Raw genomic sequence first — 22,006 nt, forward strand, 5'->3', positions numbered from 1 at the left:
AAAAAAAAATCTGTAAAAATATTAAAATTGACAAATTTACAAATTTTAAAATTTATGTTAAGTTTTAGCATCACACTAGTGTTTTCCAACCAGATTGTAATTATTAAAATAAAAATAACTATCTATAAAAAAAATCATAAAATCGTATTATGACATTATTTAGCAAGATATCGATCACCCAGCTCTACACTAATGCACAAAATGTACACTTTTACACAACATCATCAACTGCTTCCAGTCAGTTTGTAATTATTAAAATAATAATAAAAAAAAGATAGCACAATATCTCGTGTGTTGTTATATAATTTACCACGATATGGATATTATATCGTCATATCGTCCAGCTCTGCGCTGAATCCAAAAACCGTCTTTAATCCACGTGATAAAGTGCTTTTTAAAAACACACACACCTGAGAAACACGACTGCGGTTCAGATCCGTATAAAGAAATCCACTGGGTGCTTAAACCAAGCAATCGAGAAACACTGAATACCTGTGCAGGTGTGTTTCATAGCTGGAGGAAAAAATATGGTCCTTTTTGCTGTTTTTTTTTTTTTTGTAAGAAACACTGATTGATTGTTGCTGTTTAGCTACAATTTAAAGATGCCGCAAAGGCTGGCATCTGACACTTTAAAAGATGTCGTTTAACAACCAATTTTTACAAACAGCAGCTAATAAAGACGTCTTTAACTAGCAAATACGCGCAAAACTAGCAATAATCAGACATCACATACTTGTTTAATTGACGGCTGATTTGGCTAAAGGAAGAGAACGCAGACTTTAGAGTAAACAGATTCACCTGTGGCTAAGAGCTACTTCCTACTTTTAGCCTTATCAGGTTCGAGAGCTATAAAACCCCCACTAGCCATTAGGACCAGTGCCTCCCTGCACCACCTCCACCTCCACCTCCACCTCCATCCCCACCATCCCCATCCCCATCTCCACCTCCACCTCCACCTCCACCTCCATCCCCACCATCCCCATCCCCATCTCCACCTCCTTTTCCTGAGTCTAGCTGGTGTGACGGAAGCCCTGGTCAATGATTACTTAACACAAATCAATGGCGGTGCAGCAGCTGATAAAGACGACACTATGACTCACATTTGGAGATGAGTGAGATGAGTGAGATGTTTGCCTCGAGCTTTAGGATGTGATAAATGTAATCAGTGCTGCTAGCCGGGAATCATTACATAAGTTAAGAAATAAATTACTGGGTTTCATCAAGATTAAAATGGTGTTTTTTGCTCAAAGAGCCTGAAACTCGTGTTGAAGTCACAAGCAAGCAAAGCTGCGTGTGCGCAAACTAAGGGTGAGCGATGTGACAAAAATATCACATCACGATATTTAAAACCGTTTCTATGATACATGATATGCAGGATAGTATTTACTGAAGCTTTGCTAACAAACTACAAGTAAAACAGTGGCAATGTGTATTTTTTAAAAAACTGAAAAAAAAACCAAAACTAATCAGCTGCTTTCGGTCTGAGATTGTAACTGTTATAAAAAAAATTAAAATACAGTATGAAAAGATATCACGATATCACAGGAATGTGATGTGATTTATCACAACATCGATATTGTATCATATCGCCCAAGCCACGTTTATCATCAGTGAGTTAAATCACTAAAACTATATCCAAAAATATTATTTCTAAAATTAAGAGTGATTCCTGGAAAGGCATTTAGCTGGTCTAAAGGATCAGAAAAAGTGTTTCACGTGCGTGTTTCACATGTGTTTGTGTGTCTCACGTGTGTTTGCGTGCGTGTCTCACCTGTGTGCATTTGCATGTGTTTCACGTTTGTGTTTGCGTTTGTGTTTCACGTGTTTGAGTGTGTTTCATGTTTGTGTTTGCGTGTGTGTTTCAGCTGTGTGTGCTTGCGTGTGTTTCATGTGTGTGCTTGCGTGTGCGTTTCGCGTGTGTGTTTGTGTGTGTCTCACATGTGTTCGCATGTGTGTTTCAGCTGTGTTCATGTGTGTGTTTCATGTGTGTGTTTGTGTGTGTTTCAAGTGCGTTTGTGTGTGTGTTTCATCTGTGTGTTTCACCTGTGTGTGTGTTTGTGTGTGTTTGCGTGTGTTTCACCTGTGTGATTGTGTGTGTTTGTGTGTGTTTGTGTGTGTTTCATCTGTGGGCATTTGCGTGTGTGTTTCACCTGTGTGTTTGTGTGTGTGTTTCACCTGTGTGTTTGTGTGTGTTTGCGTGTGTTTCACCTGTGTGTGTGTTTGTGTGTGTTTGTGTGTGTTTGCGTGTGTTTGCGTGTGTGTTTGTGTGTGTTTCACCTGTGGGCATTTGTGTGTGTGTTTCACCTGTGTGATTGTGTGTGTTTGTGTGTGTTTCACCTGTGTGTGTTTGTGTGTGTTTCACCCGTGTGTGTTTGTGTGTGTGTTTGTGTGTGTTTCACCCGTGTGTGTTTGTGTGTGTTTGTGTGTGTGTTTGTGTGTGTTTCACCCGTGTGTGTTTGTGTGTGTTTCACCTGTGTGTGTTTGTGTGTTTAACGTGTGCAGGCGCAGACTAAACACAGCCCGGACTCTTAAAGGCCTGAGTGACGATGATGAATGTGTGTTTGTGTGTGTTTGCGTGTGTGTTTGTGTGTGTTTCACCTGTGGGCATTTGTGTGTGTGTTTCACCTGTGTGTGTTTGTGTGTGTTTCACCCGTGTGTGTTTGTGTGTGTTTCACCCGTGTGTGTTTGTGTGTGTTTGTGTGTGTGTTTGTGTGTGTTTCACCCGTGTGTGTTTGTGTTTGTGTGTGTTTGTGTGTGTGTTTGTGTGTGTTTCACCCGTGTGTGTTTGTGTGTGTTTCACACGTGTGTGTGTTTGTGTGTTTCACGTGTGCAGGCGCAGACTAAACACAGCCCGGACTCTTAAAGGCCTGAGTGACGATGATGAATAGTAAAAAGTTGGCGGATCAGGAAGATCAGTAAGATGCGTTGCTCTGTGCTGATATATGAACAAGAGGAACACGCTGACCTTTGACCCCTTGAGAAGGCATCAGGGCGTTAGACGGAGGGGGAGAAAGAGTAACGAAGTGATGTCACTACTTCTGAAGCATCATTTACCTTCGCAATCGTCTAATACACGAGTAAAAATACGACATGACTTGAACACTTGAAGACATGAGGTTTTGAAAACAAATCGCCAGCCACATTATAAAGATCTTTTTATTTATTTAAAGGTGCGTTAGGTGACATTAGTGGTGTGTTTTTTTAAAATTAGGTCTCAAACAGTTAGACAGGTTCGACATTTGAATATTTTTAAAATCCTTGAGCCCATTCCTGCCCATGTTCACGAAGCTCCGCCCCTCATATCCACGGTGGCCTGTAGAGTACAGTGTCGATAAAATGATTGACAGGAGACACGTCCGAACACAGACCAGCGTTCCGGTTTTCCAAACACGTTTTTTCAGCAACTTAACACACATTTCTGCTAAGGTCACGGCTTAATGCGTTGTTTTTTTTTTTTTATTATGATCTACGAACCTTCCAGGTTATTTGTACAACTAAAGATAAAAAACGACTATTGCACCTTTAATATTGTTACGAAAGCAGAGCTTGAGGAGTAGTGAAGCCCAGGAGCAGAACCCGGCTGTGCGGCTCTGACTGACTGAGTGTGTATGTTCTGATAAACGGATCAGTGAATCTCAGCTGCCACGTGTTAGTGTTTTAAGCAGCAGGGAATCTCTGCGTATGAAGCACGAGCAGCGCGGGGCGACCTGACGGCGACCTGACGGCGATCTGACAGACTCTCCGGGTCTGCACGAGACCTTCTGGTTTGGGTTTCAGCGCTAAATAAACCCGATCTCGCCGAACAGCACGCGTGTGATCAGGATTTCTCGGCATTGTATCTTGATATGATGATATAATATCGATATCGCGATACGTTACGTCACAGTACGCTTTTCTGAGAAAACATATCAGATATCAGATCCTGTAACCAACGGAACTGGACATGTTTCCATATAAACAGACTTCTTTTGTTAGGACTGACTTTATTATATTTACACTTTATTACATTTATTACATTTACAATATACATGATTTTTTTTTTTTGTTTAAATGTGGAATAAAAATAACATTTTAAATAGTAGTAGTTTATGAATAAAACATATTGATTTATATGAATATTGGCTGATACCCAAAGTTTTAGTATCAATACTGAAAAAAGTTAAATTGGTATCGTGCCATTTATTTATTTATTTAAATAATTAAAATCTGACTAGAAGCAGCTGACTTGATGGTAAAGTTTTGTAATAAAATTGTAAAATACAATGTTTGCTTTAAAATTTAAAAAAGTCCCTGATTTAGAGTTAAATATTTATTATTTTTCCTAGTGTTTATTCTCTTTACTTTTTTGAAGATATAAAATAAAAATATTTTTGTAGACATTAAAAAAATATCATCAAACTTTATTATGTTTTTGTTTGCTGGCCGTTTGTTAGTAAAACTATGCATCGTGATACATATCATATATAGTAGAAATGAGAATCGTGACGATATATTCATCACATCACCCCACTTATACGCGCACATGTGTGAGTGTGTGTGTGTTTGTGTGTGTGTGTGTGTGTGTGTGTGTGTGTGCGTGTGTGTGTGCGTGTGTGTGCCTATAAAACAAAATTTTATTTCTTCTCAAAACATCTTCAATTAAATTACGTCTAAGCAGCTGATCCACATGCTGGCGGAGCTGCAGTATATAAACTAAGGAAAAGACACTTCTGTGTGTGTGTGTGTGTGTGTGTGTGTGTGTGTGTGTGTGTGTGAGTGTCGTTAAACCCTGCTACTGTGAGCTTTTTCAGTGCTCTCAAAGCAGAACCCAGAGGAACTGGTATAGTAGAGACATGGTATACTCTCACTCTTTCCTCCATCCTTCTCGCTTTCTCTCTCTCTCACTCTCTCTCTCTCTCTCTCTCTCACTCTCTCTCTCTCTCTCACTCTCTCTCTCTCTCTCTGAGGGCTGAAAATGGCAGCGCTGTCCTTCTATTGATTGCTGGAGAAAGGCTGCAGTGAGAGCTGAAGCTGAGCTGCAGGGGGTTTGGAGCTGGCTGTGAGCTTTGTATATATGCGTGTGTGTGTGTGCGTGTGCGTGTGTGTGTGTGTGTGTGTGTGTGTGATGGCTTTGTGTTTCCTCCTCCCTCCTGGAGATTACATTTGAAATTGTATTGTGTTTAGTTTTAACACGACTCTAGTGGAACAGAACGTGCTGGAAATCAATTGAAAACACGATTTCGTTATCGTGGACGTTCTTAAAACCAATAAGCAGAAACTAGAAACCGTTTCGACCAACAAAAGATGCAGTTCCTTCATCCCTTTAACTTAGTTTAATATAAACGTTATATTTATTTACTTTCCCCAAACTATCACTGTATTGCGCCTTCACAGCTGCTCACATTGGCGATCTGGCCATCTGCCCCTTCCTTTGACCAGCCCCATGACCTCTGACCTCTTCCAAATCTAGGCCAGCACTCTGCGTATCCCAGGTTTGCTCAGTCATGGTCAAAACTGACCAATCAGTATCAACCGCTAGCGTAGCCTCGGCAAATCAGCACTAATTCTGCATTCGACTTACCTCAAAATTACAGAAATTCCTACCATCGTTCTTTCATGCTGCAAAGTTGAGAAAAAAAAAACATGGCCGTCTCCATGTTCGTCTTTTAGTTTTTATTAGCAACAAGCTGTGTACTGTATAGTCAGTGCTATAGATTTAACGGGTGAATGTGTCTGTATGTTGATCGTATATAAAGAGTAACTCATTTACAGGTGCTGCTGTGTTTACTGCTCATGCTGCGAGCGGCCATTTTGATTTGACGTCACTTGCTCAACTCGGGGTTGAGGAAACCGTCCTGTGTTCCTGAGCAGGAAGCTGAGGAGGTGTTTTCTTTGTTTTTTTCCTAGTCGAATGAAGCATAATCAACAGAACAGCATTTCTAACCTGGTACAAGACTAATTTTACGTCAATATTCGCCTAATCTAGCGTCGTAGTGTTTCATACATCCTGCATTTTGGTTTGCCAATCAACTCAACTCATCGATTTAAACCTGGAGAAAAACACCGACGTGGGCGATCCGGACAGAAATCAAACCACAGAGGAGCATCTGTAAAATAGGAAATTACTCCAGGACCCTATGTAGGTTTAATCGTGTCGGGATAGGGCTACTGAAAGCACAACTCAGGGCTAAGATCAGGCTGAAAATGTGCTGTGCTGTGGCAGGAATGGAGTCGGAGCGAGTGGACAGGGTGAAGAGTGAACAGTGCTGACTACTTCCTCTTGTGACACCTCATTAGCGTGATTGGTGTGTAAGACAGAGAAAGTGTGTGTGCTGAGAGACTGAGTGGGGAAAAGTGCACTTTGGATAATCCTGGGCTCAGTTTTCCTTAAACGCTGATCCTGGATCAGATTGCGTGGACTTGCCTCCACGTCTCAGGGAAAAAAAAACCTTTTTCACCTCTTTCTCTCGCTGAAGTAATGCCAGTGCATCCCTTTATGACCCCTTCATTTACTCTGTCTCTTTCTCTATCCCTCTTTTTTTCTCCTTCAGACAAATATAGTGGTGGAAGAAAAAGCTCTTGGGTGGAGGGGAAAGAATGCGGTGTTGAGAAGCTCAACAAATCAATCAGCCGATGGGGCAGTGAGCGTCCGAAGAGCCTCTCTCTGCAGCCAATCGCAGCCTCGACCCCGGCCCGCTCAACACACACCCTTTTGCCTTGAGCCTTATGGCCAGGAAAGGGGTGGGAGGGGGAGGGGGTAAGAGAAAGGGCAAAAGAATTCTCGGACCCTTATCTGTGTAAATCACTCGGTGTGTGCTCGCACACCCACAGTCAGGGACGAGAGTGTGATCTGCCCCTCTGGCCCCTCTGACCCTCTCAGTATTCAGGGATTGTAGAAGATTGAATTCTTAGCGTGACTCTCTACGCGGTAGGTCACTTTATTTTTTAAAGAAATGTAAAAAAAAAAAAAAAAACTATGCCAAACACAGAAACTATGAAAGACACAAATGTAACCGTGAGCCGAAGTAAAAAGGCAAAATTTCAACGGCACATTCACGTCTCTATTTACTGCCAGGACGGAAGGTTTAAGGAAATTGAAAATAATAATAATAATTTAGCCATCATACAGGGCATGTTGTCACACACGGTTTCTGTCGTAGATAAATGAAAAATGTCCTCAATAGTGTGTACATCAAAACAGCACATATTTCTAAAATTACAGTCACAGAATTTGTTCAAAACGTCACATCCATAACATCTGTAACCTGCTGCGTATCCTTAACACGTACACGAACGTCCTGCTTCAGAAAAGTGGGTTTTCTCAGACACACTTTATTTAACTGCCTACATTTATTTAAATTCATTAGGACACTGACTATTAAAATGACTATTAACATTTAAAACATCACTAAATCTAACCCAATATGTACGTATGATGGATGGAAGAGATACAGGCCAAAAAGCTCAAGCCAACATGCTGTTACTTCTTTTTTCCCCGTCAGTTAGTGAGTCTTTACCCGCTCTACCTCTCCCTCTCTCGTCTCCCAGCACACAACCCCTTGAGCAATTTGCGGTGACCTCTGACCTTTCCGACCGCTGCCTGAGGAAACCATGGAAACCTTTCATGTCCGGCACACAAGGAAATAAAGTGGAGAGCTGCCTGGAGGTCCCGTCCACTAGGAATTGGTCAGACTTTTCATCTAGAGCACAAACTGGCAAGCTTTATCCCTGTTATTACACAGCGTGACTTAAATATCACTTGGCACACACACACACACACACACACACACACACACACACACTGACAGCACAAGCACTGACACTGATGGAACTTTTTCACTCAATATATACATTGAATAACAGTTTCTAAACTAAAAATGTTTCAGGTTTCACCCCAAATTGTGCCTGAAAGTTTTGGCACCCTCTTTCAAACTTTTTTTTTTGAACTTCTAAGTAGTCTTCCTGCAATGTTCCTAGCTAGAGAACTACAACACTGACACGAGTCACACCATTTCCTCAGGAAGTAAACAGAAAAGTTGGAAAGAGGAAAGAGGTCCCGCACGTGACACCCGAGCCCCCGAGCTACAGTTTGCGTAGATCAGGATCGGGGAATGCAGCGTGTTGCTTATCGTACGCCATGACTAGCGCTTTGTCCCGCTCCTCCGTCTAAACTAAGCACGGCCTGTGTTTGTATAATGTAGCTATGTGACCCCTGACTCGGCTGTTTTTATTTAACACGTACAGAAGGACGCTGGTTCCTGGTCAAATTAAAGTGGTATCTTGGGTTACAGATTGTTTTCAAAGAATAAATGTAATACGTTAGAAGTTTATTTAAGTAAAACAGAAACAAGATAGATGTTAGTCTGTCTTCTTACAACTCCTGGTTTAACTTCCTAACTTCTAGTTTCTTTCTGTTTTACATAAATTAATAATAAATTAATAATAAATTAATAAACACATTGGAATAAATTATAAATGAATAAAAGTTGTAATATAAACCACAAGTTTAGGAAGGCAGACTGATTTCTATTTTTTTTTCTTTATTGTAAAGTTTTACCAACTTTTTGTTCACATTTTACTAAATCACTAGAACTGGAAAAGCAACAGCTCTGAGAAGATATCTCTGGTCAGAAGAGTGTGTGTGTGTTTGTGTGTGTAGATGTGTGTGTGTGTGTGTGTGAGGGCAATGGTGACAGATATTTCTTTTGGCTGAAGGTGAGAAGACAGAGGGCAAAAGGTCCAAAAGGTCCACACATGTGGAACCATTAATCTTCCTGTCCCCCTAACACCCCCTACACACACACACACACACACACACACACACACACACACACACACCCCTATACACTCTCAAACTTGTTTACAACATTCCACCAACACTCTTGAAACACAAACTCAGCCCAGATTTGCACTCAACACTGATCTATTCAAATTGTAGTTTGATTTCAGATGAATTTTTCAGGACTAAAAGACGCAAAAACGTCAGTTTAATCCGAGAGAGACGTGTCCAGACGTGTTCTAATCCGGCTTTTAACGTTTCACTTCTCCTAGATCCTTTCAAACGTTCATCGAGGTTTGGTATCGTTTGCATAATTGGCCTTCGGTTGATGAAAAAAAGGCCAGATGTCCCGGGTTTGGTCACTCATCTCTGGCCAAACAAATACCCCTTTAAGAAGAGCTTTTCTTTAGCCGTGGCGGTCAGGGGGCAGTTGAGGGCAGTTGGGGGGCAGCTAAGGGACAAAAGGCTGTGGAGAGAAAGGCTTTTCATTTGTTCTGCTGAGCAGCAGAGCAGAAAGCAATTGCATGGAGACCAGTAGCTCCTTTCACTCCAGGAGCACAATAAAGTTAGGCATTCGGGGGCAAAGACACACAAGGGAGAAAGAAATCGTGTGTTTCTATTTTAGTGATCATCTCTACGATCTTCTGCCACCAACTTCGTCTTAAACTTCTTGAGCATTTCTCAGGTAGCTGTCAATTTTACGAGCACTCAGCGAGATAGCGGTTCCGCTCTAAATGTCCCTTTAAAACAAGCCAGTAAACAGCGCTGAGTGTCTTTACTGCAGCTCCACCTCATTAATAAACTGCAGCTCGCTCAGGTAAGGTGATCACTCAGCACACGTGAACAAGAGCGGCAGAATCGCTCCACTGTACTCCACCGTACTCTACTGTACTCTACTGTACTCCACCGTACTCTACTGTACTCTACTGTACTGAGAGGGGATGGGAGTCGTGTCGTTGTTTTTAAACATTTGTTGCTCTCGCTGAACTGTTACGCAATCAGAGTCTCACTGCTCCTGTTTTACAGCTTCGACTCCCAACAGGACCTGAGGGTCTGAGTGTGTGTGTGTGTGTGTGAGGATCACCCAAGAAAACCATACACTCAAGAAAGAACACACACACACACACACACACACTATGGATGAGTGATAAACCAAACTTATTACATCGCTATACATGTATCGATGTAGTTTACTACGTATTTTGCAATTTAACAAGATGGAGCACCAAAACCCGCCAAAGAAAGCCATACAGCCAAGAAAGGACACACACACAAATACACACACACACACTATGGATGAGTGATAAACCAAACTTATTACATCACCATAAATGTATCTATGTATTGCAATTTAACAAGATGGAGCACCCAAACACCTAAACTGAAATAAACAGGAATAAAATCAAGCAAAGGTTAAAATAAAGATAAAGATATCGTTTTAGCCTAATCCAATCAGCTAATTCTTAGCCTGATATTCAGCAATGTTGTTATTGTGGACAAATATCAGGACGATTTTTTTGGGAGATTTGGGAGACGTGTTTCCAGAGAGGGTTTTATTTTATTTTTTTTAGAAAGTCTCGAGACTTTCATTAAAGACACGACGTAGGGTTCTGACGTCCGCTTCGTATCGGGCTATATCGCTCCACATCCCGAAGTGTTTCTTAAACCACAGCAATCTGCCAACTCTAACAATCTTATTGTTTTGTTGTCATGTTACAGAGAAGCTCCTCTATCCTTGGAAAACTTACAGCTTTAGCATTGACACTGGAGACTCCTTCCATCATTGCTTAATAAACATCTTCTCAGAGAATCTGTTTAGGTGGGTTTAAGTTCCTGTGAAGGAACAGCTCCACCCGTATCTTAAACTGTTATAGAAGGTGAAGTAATTAGTGCCACATAGTTTGTCATCACTTTGCATAAATGGCCCTGGAAAGCACATTCATAAGTTTTGTGAGAATGATGTCACATCACACACACACACACACACACGCTCCTAAAAGCAAGGAAGGATGACCATGCAGCAGTGACTTAAAAGGCTCTAGCTGCTGAATAGCTCCTAACCAAGCTCCCAACCTTTCAAACCTGCCCACCTTCATTTACACACCAATGGAGGCTTTCTCTCAGGATCTACCCCGGCTTTTAAACCGCTGAACTCATCCCTTCCCCCCCAAAACTCTGGTACTATCTGCAGTACCAGAACTAACAGAGACTTAGTTTTCAGATAAATTCTATAACAGACTGTGTTGTAAAGTGTTCTCCATGTTAGATTATAATGTGACTACATTCTGCTTACGTCAATCGGTATAAAAAAGCGATATGAAACATAGACGAGTGTTGTAGCAGCGCTCGCACTCTGAGATTTTAATTAAACGTTCTTTGGTTGGGGTTAGTCAACCAGAACTAGCCAATAGTGGAGCGTCTGTGAGCTCATGTATGCGGAAGAGGGCGGATAGCGAGTGTGTTACGCTGCCATGTGATGCAGCATGATCGGCAGTGCGTTTGACTGGCTTCACGTGTCTCGGAGGAAGCACGTGTTAGCCTTTACGTCATTGGTTACTAGCTGTTGTGTGACAGGCCAGAGCTGGCTGGGGGATGGGAATTGGTAGGTGACCAATTTGGGGAGAGAAATGGGAAAAAAATTCGGACTCAGTTGCCTTTGGTTGGTAAATTGGCGTAATGTGTTCTAAGACCACGGATCTCAATTTTTGTCTCTGGGCACAAATCCGTACAGTGTAAACTCGACTTTAACAGACTCTTACTGAATTTTACAGAAAACATAATCCTACAAGGTGCACTGTAATAATCGTCTTGGCTATTCTGCGCACAAGTCACAGATCATGTATATAATAAAACTCTCAGCAGGATACTAGGGTTAACATGGTGCAATGTTGCATAGTGGTTCAAAACTAATGTTCAAAACAATTTAAAAGCTTGCACTGATACTACACTCTTCTCCATGAAATCTGACCCACAGAAAGATGACACGGAGATAAAGAGGGACTTTAATAAAGCGTAATCAAACTGTGTGCATTTGGCGATTCAGGAAAATCTGGACTGACCTGATACGGTATCATTGATACTACAAGGATTTCAGAAAGGACCACTAAGGACCATCTCGAGGCCATTACAGCAAGAGGGCAAGAACCTGAACTTACTTGCGATAGTCAGGCGAGCTTTCTGGCTCAGGATAGCTCCATATTTGTTCTGAGCAAGGCACTGGTACAACCCTTCATCTGATTTCTCTCCTTTTCTGCTCTCAGTCTCTGATATGAAAAGCGATCCGTTGGAAAGTTGGTAGACACGGTCTGACTCGACGATAGGAGATCCATTTTTCAGCCAACGGATCTGGATTGGAAGCTCACCCTGAGCCTGGCAGTCCATAAGCACCACGTCCTTACGCAGGACCGTTGCATCCCGTGGCTCCTTAACGAAAAATAACTCACTGAAACACAACACACCTGAAAAGATAGAGAGAGAGGAGAGTTACATTGCTGAATGAGTGATTAGACTGAGAGGTTTCTATTCTGTTGTGAGGAACAGAGGTTCAGAGGAACATGGACATTCCTTGGAAAGAGAACTTCCATGGAAACGTCAATGGAAAGAAAAGTAACTCTGAGAAACATGATCGAAGAGGAACATAAATTTCAAGGCCGTGGTTCTCAGAAAAGTGGGGTTTGTAAAGATTAGACAAGATGATTTTTCACAACCCACCAGTAACACTTATTCTGTTTATTATTGACTTGTTATAGTTACTAGGTGATTACCTGGTCCCTTGATTTGAACAGATTTATCCCAAACTTCAGTACCTCAAAAACTAGTCACTTATAAATAACTTGGAAATTTAAAGCATTATGGCTTCAATAAACAGCTGAAATATTACCATATGCATTTAAATAATGTACCTAATATTTAAATAGTTCTGTTTTTAGGGGACGATGGAATTTATTTCACAGTTTAGGAGATTCCTGGCCGCGAAACCTGAAAATCTAAAGAACTTTGCAGAACTTGTTCTCAAAATAACATGGACTCAAAGGATCATGAACTCTGAAGCACTGATTTGGCCGTGTTTCTGTGATCATATGTCTTTGCGGATTACACTTCACGCTGGTCTAATCCGGTTATTCATGCCTCCTAATGTCGGGCACCTGGGAGGAGAGTGACTCTATCCGTCTTTAAAATGATTTATTATACTCTTTGCATGAAATCTGGTAAGCCACTGATCCTACACTAGCGAGACGCCCGACACAAACACACACAGACTGAGACCTTCACAATATTACACCATCGTCAGCTCCTGTAGTTTTGAAGAGTACTTTCTGCAAATGTTCATAGCATTCAAAATCCTAAAAAAAGTGAGACACCTGTCAGAGTAAGATGTAAAGTTAATGCCTCTGTAAATAATATCATAATACATCTATTCTGAGACATAACTCTGATTGGAAGCTGTTGATTTGATGATAAAATTGTGTACTAAATCTTGAAAATTGTAAACAATTTGTACAGATTTCTTTATTAATTAATTTACTCATTTTCAGTGTTAAGTAATTTATATTTGTAAACATTAAATAAACCATATCATTAAGAGTAAGAGTAAGTAAGATATTCCTTTATTTGTCCCGCAGTGGGGAAATTGCATTAAAGTATCACTACCGGTTTGTTGGCAGTTTATGAGCAAACTTATACACATACACATATATACTGTATATTTTGAACAGTGTAATGTCTTAAAGTAGTTTGATACGATATTTTTGCCACACCTGCCACCCTTGAAATACGCCTTGCCACCCCGAATGCCACCCCGAATCCCATATCTAAGAATTTTATCCATGTTACACAGACAATAAATCCTAACTAACACAAATATAGTTTATTTAAATAGTCACTGTAGGTGTGTACAGGTAGTTATTTCACCAATTAATCATTTCAGCATTACAAACTATGAAGTAGTTAAAAAGCCAATAATAATGTAATTACGTGGCCATTCACTGTATAAATTGGATATTCTGCAAATGCGAATTGGTCCTATATAAGCTTAGGTGTTGCCACACCTTAGCGAGCTATTTCTGCTTCTTTGCAAGATAGTTTTGGAACAAGGTTATGGATGGAAAAGCAAGTCTGCAGATAATGGGGCTTTTTTGAGGCTAGTTTAAAAATAGTCTATCAAAATCATATGTTAAAGCAAATTAAATCGAATCAATTTCAGCAGAGATAAGCTATGGCAAACAAAGGGAAAGTGTAAGTGGGGATAGTGTATCTACTGTATGGAGTACAGAACCATTTCTGTTGTATAGGGAACTCTATAGAGATTAGACTGAATGTTTTTTGTGTAGGTAAACAAATACATCTTTACATCAAGGAGAACATTTTAGTGAAATGAGGATGTGTAAATGGTGCAGGTAAAATTAAACATTTAAATAAAGAAACAAGCATTTCAAGGCAGGTGAGTAAAACAATTACTATATTATAAACTAAACTATACTGCCACTGTTCTCATATAAATGTCAATGTCAATTAAAATGCCAAAAGGGGATAGTTTCAGGTGTTTTTGTGTGGTTTCGAGATGTAGTTGGCTGGAGATTTGGGTCTTTGCCACCCCATGAGTAAAAATCTGGACATGTCACTGAATATGGATCATATTTTATATCAATTATGTGGTTTAGGATCTAAACAGAATAAAAAAAAAAACAAGCTGAGAAAACCCTGTCAAGTCCAGGAAATGTGGTACTAGCTATGGTAAGAAACAAGCTAACTCTAAATAAAGATACAATAATTGCAAAACTACTTCTCAACTATTTTTAAATAAAAAAAAAACATGTAGAAAGGTGAAACAACTTGATCGTTGTACTCTTGGTAATAAAAAAAATAATAATTCAATTAAGCAAATTAGTTGAAGGGGACATAAAAAGACACCTAGCGGCCTGAGGAGAGAAAAATGCTAGCGCTTTAGCACAACGGTTGTTTTGAGTCGCGCACGTGCGACGCGCGAGCGCTCAAAGAAAAATCCGTTCTCGCGGATGATGAGTGATGTCACGTCGAAATTCAGCACGCGCGCCTTCAAATTAAATTCAAACATCAACGGACAAAACGGTTCCTTTCACAGCTACGCTATAAACACTGTTATATTAAAGATTAGCAATTAAACCACTTATATATGTGAATTATGTAAATTATGTAAATCACATCACAGTAAACATCTTTGCTGAATTTGGTATCAACACCCAGAGTGCTGGTATTAACTTTTTTTTTCCTGTGTAAACTGTTATATGTTTTCTTTATTATTTTAGTCAAAGTTGACATTAACTGTCACGTGATTTAAACACCAGCATTAACCTCATGTGTAATACAGCAGTTATTAGGATCTCTTACCTGGCACAAACACTGCGAGAAACAGCAGCGGTTGAAATAATATCCTTTTAAAACGCGCCATTTACTGGAGTTGTTCGTGCATGCTAGCTAGCTCTACACAGCTCAGGCTGCTAACACAAGCTCCTCTCTTCTCTCTCTGTGATACACTGACCCTCCGTGTGAGCTGCTGACCAGAGAGCCTGGGGACTAGTTTCTCCGGCGGATGGACACTTCCTCCATTCCTCCATCCATTACACTCCCCCCCCCCCCCCCCCAGCAGAGTACAGTTACCTAGGTAACCACACGCCCCGCCCTTAAAACTCCTAATCAGCCAATCCCACTGACTCCTTTCATAAACCTTAAATAAACGTCTCCTTCCAGAAAGCAATTTGACTTTGTTAAATAAAACACTTTTTAATCCATTTTTTACCATTAGGATTAGACTCTGTGTTTACTCTGAATGAACTGTTACTATAGAAACTATCAAGCGCATTAATAAAAGGCTACTTATAACCTAACTGTCATAGAAAATTATTAACACCTTCCTGAATCTGACCAATTAGATTCAAGAATTCAGCCAATTGTGTAACTGATCAGGAAAAAACTAATTAATCTGAAAGTTTATTTGTTAAGAGAAAAATGCTAATTGATGAATAATTAATTAATGAATAATTAATTGTTAATGAATGATTAGTTAGTAAGTGATAATTAAGCATTTAAATCCTGTTTTTGAGTAGACCTTTAATAACAAACAAAATATCACATAAAAATAATGTTATTTGTGATTATACATTACGCTGAGCTGTTGCTATGGCTTAACTTCATACACTGATCTCAAACTTTTATTTTAAAAAAATGTAATTATTTTATTGCACCACAAATCTATTAAGTTCAATCTTAAGCATTTAAATCCTGTTTTTTAGAGTAGACCATGAATAACAGCAACAACAAAAATACAATTAAAAAATAATGTTTTTTTGTGATTATACATTACGTTGAGATGTTGCTATGGCTTAACTTCAAACTTCTTTAAAAACTTCTTTAAAAAAATCCTAAATATAGCATCAAGACACAAAAGTCAATAAGTAGTAGTATCTATTTTTTTAGTAGACCTTAAGACACACACATATAAAAATAATAATAATGATATTTGTTATTTTATATTACATCAAGCTATTGCTTTATTGTATTAAGCCACAAATCTATTAACATAATAATTATATACATATTTATATCCTGTTTGTGAACAGATCTTCAAACCTTAAAAAATCTGACAAAAAATATTATTTGTACTTTTACAGTACATCAAGCTGTTTATTACAGTTTTAAAACATTTAAAAGTCTTGTGGAAAATCCCACATATTGAATTAAGTCAAAAATATTTTAAGTTAGTAATTAAATATTTAAATCCTTTTTTTTTTGGGTTGACCTTCAAACACAAAACAACAACAACAACAACAACAACTAATTGTATTTATATTTTGTATCTTAGATCAAAAATGCTTTACTTTTAACATTTATCCAAAACTCTCCTTGAAAATCCTAATTATCGCATTAAGTCACAAATCTATTAAGTTAATTATTACGTTTTTTTTATAAGTACATCTTCAAACAAACAAAACAAAACCCCCAAATTATGAAAAGCAATGTTATTTGTGATTTTACAGTACATTAAGTAGAGCTGCTGCTTTATGTAAATATTTATCCCAAAGTCTTGTTGAAAATCCTAATTAGACAATTAATTAGATTTAATAATTATCTAATAACTGTTAATTAGATTTATTTATACACTGAGAATTAGGGTTGCACAAGATGAGCAAAATTAGCATATTGTGAATACACTGCTCTATTAAAACCAAGGATGATCTTACTTTTTCATTTTTCAATAAAATATAGATATATGATAAGAAAACAACAACAACAACAACAACATCAAACTACTGAACCAGTGATGCGTCATGGATAAAAAATTTTTCCAACAGTTCATTTGACCAAAACTGTTTTTTTGGATCATGTACATGTGTATATTATTATGCAAATGTGAATATTTTCTAATACACATGATTCTGAAAACTACAGAGTTTCATAAACTGAGATATGTTTCTCTTTTGCTTGTATCTCACTCAGAAGTAAAGTTCTATCACTTCCACTGAAAGACAGAGCACCTAACTCTACATTTATAGCCTGATCTACTGATGGAAAAACAACATTACTGACAAACTGTAAAGAACTTTAAGTTTACAGTATGAAAATGAGTTCTTATTTTGATCATCATCATCATCATCATCATCAGTAAAGTCACTAGTCACATCACTGGTGGAGTTTAAACACAAGCCTCATCGTCGTCTCTTCACTCCACCGATCTCTGTTCACGATAACATCAGTGACGAAATAATCACTGACTCATTCACTCACTTCTGTTCTTTTGGATCAGTCTTTTGTTATTAACATGTTTTCATTCAATCATGAGCACATTTTAAAACTTTGCCTGCTGCCGTCTGTTCAGAGTGTGTAAGTGCTCTTCTCTGTTTTGATGATGACGTGACGGTGTAGGAGCATCGCGGACATCAAGAAAATCATGCTAGCTAGCAAAGTTTTAGACGTCTTTATGCAGACTGACAGCTTTTATTGCTGTGTTTGTTAAACTGATTTCTTACACAACATGCATATTTACAGGAAGATGCTGAGGTGTGGTTAGAAGTGGTTAGAAAAACAAAATGTTGGTTAAAACGTGACCTTTCGCTTTTTGCATTTTTTTTTTTTTGCCTGTTTTCAGGAAATCAGCCACTTCAACATCCAAAGCGTTTTCCCAGACAACCACACAAATCTGATACCCATATCAGAGCTCTGAGTATCAGCTTATACTGCTCCGATACCAGCGTCCTCTTAATAGCCGAGCTTCTGCAAGCTTCTGATGAGGAGTCAGCATATAATCCTTCGAATAAAATACATCAGGGATTGTAAAATAAGTCAAGCCTGATCAGATACTGGTCCAGCATTGTCTCAGGCACCAGTACTCTGTATCAGATCAGTACAATCTGAATTAAAACAAAATCATGAACCTGCTGTGTATCGTAGGTAAAGACCATTGAGTTGACCATTTTTTCTGCCGTGATTGAACGACACACCCAATTCTAAATCCTCTCCAGAATCTCTGAGATTATCTGTGTGATTATCAGTATTACAGCGATGTCATGCAGACCGAATGAGAAGCTATATAACCTCATTTCAGTTGTAGCTATTGATATGAAACCTCTATAATTTCCATGCTTGAGTGTGGGAAAAGGGTGTTTTCCTCTCGTTTTGCTGAACAAACCTCACAGCTGGGCTTTTGTGTGGTGGGTCCGAGGGTCCGGTGGGAGGTCAGGTCACTCTCCTCCTCCATACGGAAAAAACACGAGGATCAATAATTTTGTGTACTGTCCAGCTGTCCAGCTCTCTCTTATCAATGCTCTGATTCAGAGCTGGTTAGTTTGCTGATATAAACACACACACACACACACACACACACACACGCACACAGTTTTCACGACCAGTTAGGCTTCTGTATTTGTTCGTGATGGGAACTGCTGAATTAAAGGCCAAATCTGAGACTTCTTTAAATCTTATGTTTAATGTATACGATGTTTTAAGTTCGTTTTATGTGTCGAGACTTAAGTTTTAAGTTCTGCTGTCGATAGTCTGATCTGGGTCAAAAACTCAAACACGACTAAACAAGCACGTAAATTGTGTACTTGTGCGCTAAAATGTTGCTGTAGCTAACATTACTTCCTGCCTTAGTTTACACGAACAAATCATAAACTTCAGCATTAATAAACTTTAAAACACAGCGCTCTTGAATTATCGAATCTGATTGGTCAGAAGGTGTTGATTAGTTTTCTATAACAGCAGCTCTGACAAGAGTGCAGCTGCAAATGACAGGTTTATATTAATGCGCTCGCTCTAATACGTTATTGATTAAAAAAAATTAACAGTATAATTGTTGATATGGTGAAGTTTTCTGTATGGAGGTGTTTATGTAACATTTATGGAAGGAGTCTCCAGTGTTAGCACTTTGTAACAGTCAGAGGTAAAGCTGTAACTTTAAGTAACTTTTTCTGGCATCTTCAAGACAGATGAGTTTATGCTTTACAGTTTCTTGGTAACATGACAAGCTACGTTTTTTGTCTTATTAACTTCAAGAGAAAAAAAAAAAAGAGAGGCTGGTGTTAGCTCCTGTTAAGTAGAACAGGAACTCACATGTTTCATGAATTTTCCACAACATTAAATGTAACTATAAATGGATAAAATATGATGTGTTGCTCTTTAATAAATAACAAATTGGAATCATTGGCAAATTGCTGTGGTATGAAAGGAATAAAACACTTTATGATGTGTTGTTATAGTGAATTAATCAGCTTTGGGGTTGTAACAGTGACTCTGCTTCATCACATCACCCCGTTCCTCAGTATTTTCCAATAACAGCGTGACATGGAGTGTCTTATTCTTCACGTATGAAATCTTCACAAAGTAATAAATACATTTACACATAAAGTGCTTTAGGTAATGTTTACGTAATCCATGACTAGAAATAAGTCTATATAAATTAAAATAAATTAAATCACGACATGTTGATAATCAGGTCCGTCAATATTTTCTAATATTTGAGAACATCTTAAACTGAAGAATATTTGAGAAATATTCATAACATTATAACACACCTGAGGGTTAATAATTAGAGTCATGCTGCATTTGACTAAACTCGGAAAGTGCTCCCTCAACCTGGAATTTCTAATCGGAAAGTCGGGAAGGTGTCCTCAACCCTGAGTTCAGCAAGTGACGTCAAATCAACATGGCCGCTCAGAGCATCATCAGTAAATAACACCACTTTAAATGTGTTTATAGTAGTATTTACTTCAGATCAATCAACATGGACACTTTAGTTGGTTCACTCTGTAACACTGACTGTACAGTACACTTAGCTGGCTAGCTTGTTGCTAACAAAACACATGCTTTCATGGAGGCATCAATGTTTTTTTCCCACTTTGTTGATTGAAAATGATGGATATTTGATTTTTGAGTTAAGTCGAATACAGCTTTCCAACAAAGTCATGTGTGGTAAGAATCTAACTGATGAAGTGAACAAATATTGCAGGTATTTAATCATTATTCATCACCGTTTCCCCTCTGTGTGTGTGTGTGTGTGTGTGTGTGTGTTTGTTTGTTCCACTCTGGCCTCTCGAACTGCCAATATGCAAATGGAGTCGGGTCAGAGGTCGCCTGTCGATGGCAGATCAATACAAGAAAAAGTCATAATCACGATAGGAAAGGAAAGAAGATCCGGCATTGGACAGGGATGATATCAATCAGCACACAAAGTTGTTCTGGAGCCCGGAGCCCTTCCCCCTTTGACCTTTCAGGGTCCGAGAGGCTGAATAGGATGGTGTGTGACCTGTCACCTGACTTCTGGGGTGGAGTGGAGGGGAGAAGAGAAAAAAAGAAAGGAGAAGGGGGATGGGAGAGGAGAAGAAGAGAAAACAAGATCTGTGTCACTCACTACTTTCATAAAAAGGGCCTCCTGCTGCTCTGAAACTTTCAGGTTTCACTGAAGTTACGTTCCTTAGAGCAGAAATTCAGCCAAAAATAAAGTGAACAAATGAATTTTATTTCCATTTTTTACCCTGAATGCAGTTAATTGTCCAAAACATGTACATTGTCTGACTTTAGACCAAAGACTTTGCATCCAGGTCAGCGTTTACGCTCCCTCTTTTACCTAAATCGCCAATTAAATGTGTTTGTGATTAAGGTTCTTTGCTATTTTTATTTGTTGTTAATTAAATATTCTACTTAATATACTTGCTCAATTGATTTTTTTTCAGGTTGTTTAAATGTTACCCTCACTCCAACCAGACGTGAGTTTGAGCATACAGTCACGCCAAAGATGAAACAGATGAACGAGGAAACTGACGATGGAAAATATATATGGAGTGTATGATTTAGACATACGAGTTTTACAAAACTAAACATAGAAATGTGCACTACATACATTATATTACTCATTATACTCATGTATTATTACAGATTAATTAATATCATGTATTGTTTTCCCCCAAATACTCAATCAAGTGTAATCATTTATTACTCATTTGTTACTTATTAATTAGCGTTATGTAATGCTTTACCCACGAATACTCAAACTATCAAGTGCAATCGTTTATTACTTATTATTATTTATTACTTACAATCTGATATGTTATTGTTTCTATAGTAACAGCTCATACACAGGGACTTTTACGGCGGACTCTCCTCTTAATAAAATACTACTAATAAATGGATTTAACAAAAAAAAAAAGTTGTTGAACAAAGAAATACATAATTGAGGACACATCTGTATCACATTTATGGAAGGAGTCTCCAGTGTCAGTGCTTCGTAACAGTCATGGTGCTTTGCAAAGGTTCTCAGCACAGAAAAGTCTTCAGGACAGAGAAGTTTATGCTTTGTGATTTCTCTGTAACAAGTGAAATCTTGTGTTTTTTTTGAGAGAGAAAGAGAGAGAGAGAGAGAGAGAGAGGCCGGTGAGGGAAGGACTGTTTATTGTGGCTATAATGTAAGTGAGAACAGGAACTAACTTGTCTCTCGGATGTCCCACAACTTTAAATCTAACTATAAACCGTTAAAATGTGTGATATTGCACATTAAATTAAAGATTGTAATCGTTGGTAAATCGCTGTGGTATAAGTGGAATAACACGCTCCAGACCAAGCTGTTATATGAAAATAATATTCCTCAGGCTGGTCCGCTTCGTATTCTGCCTCATCACAGCGTCCCGGTGTGGATTATTCACGTCTAACCCCACGGTGTTATTCCTTACTTAATTAACATCACACTGTTTCCCCAAAATACTCAACAGATCAATCACTTAT

At 38.7% G+C, this 22,006-nt stretch overlaps 1 protein-coding gene across 2 annotated transcripts in view; it reads right to left on the bottom strand.

Moving 5' to 3' along the window:
* The window catches only part of prtga (protogenin homolog a (Gallus gallus)), a 46,546-nt gene extending 31,237 nt beyond the window's left edge, over positions 1–15,309 (bottom strand). For both annotated transcript variants that reach the window (XM_053234715.1, XM_026927384.3), the window contains exons 1-2: positions 15,125–15,309; positions 11,914–12,216 (exon numbers count right to left, since the gene is read on the bottom strand). In XM_053234715.1, coding sequence (XP_053090690.1) covers positions 11,914–12,216; positions 15,125–15,185 — 364 coding nt within the window. In that variant the 5' untranslated portion in view covers positions 15,186–15,309. The remainder of the gene's footprint in view (positions 1–11,913; positions 12,217–15,124) is intronic.
* Between the last annotated feature and the right edge of the window lie 6,697 nt (positions 15,310–22,006).

This window comes from Pangasianodon hypophthalmus, chromosome 6 (genome assembly GCF_027358585.1).
Source record: "Pangasianodon hypophthalmus isolate fPanHyp1 chromosome 6, fPanHyp1.pri, whole genome shotgun sequence".
Classification (NCBI taxonomy): Eukaryota; Metazoa; Chordata; class Actinopteri; order Siluriformes; family Pangasiidae; genus Pangasianodon; species Pangasianodon hypophthalmus.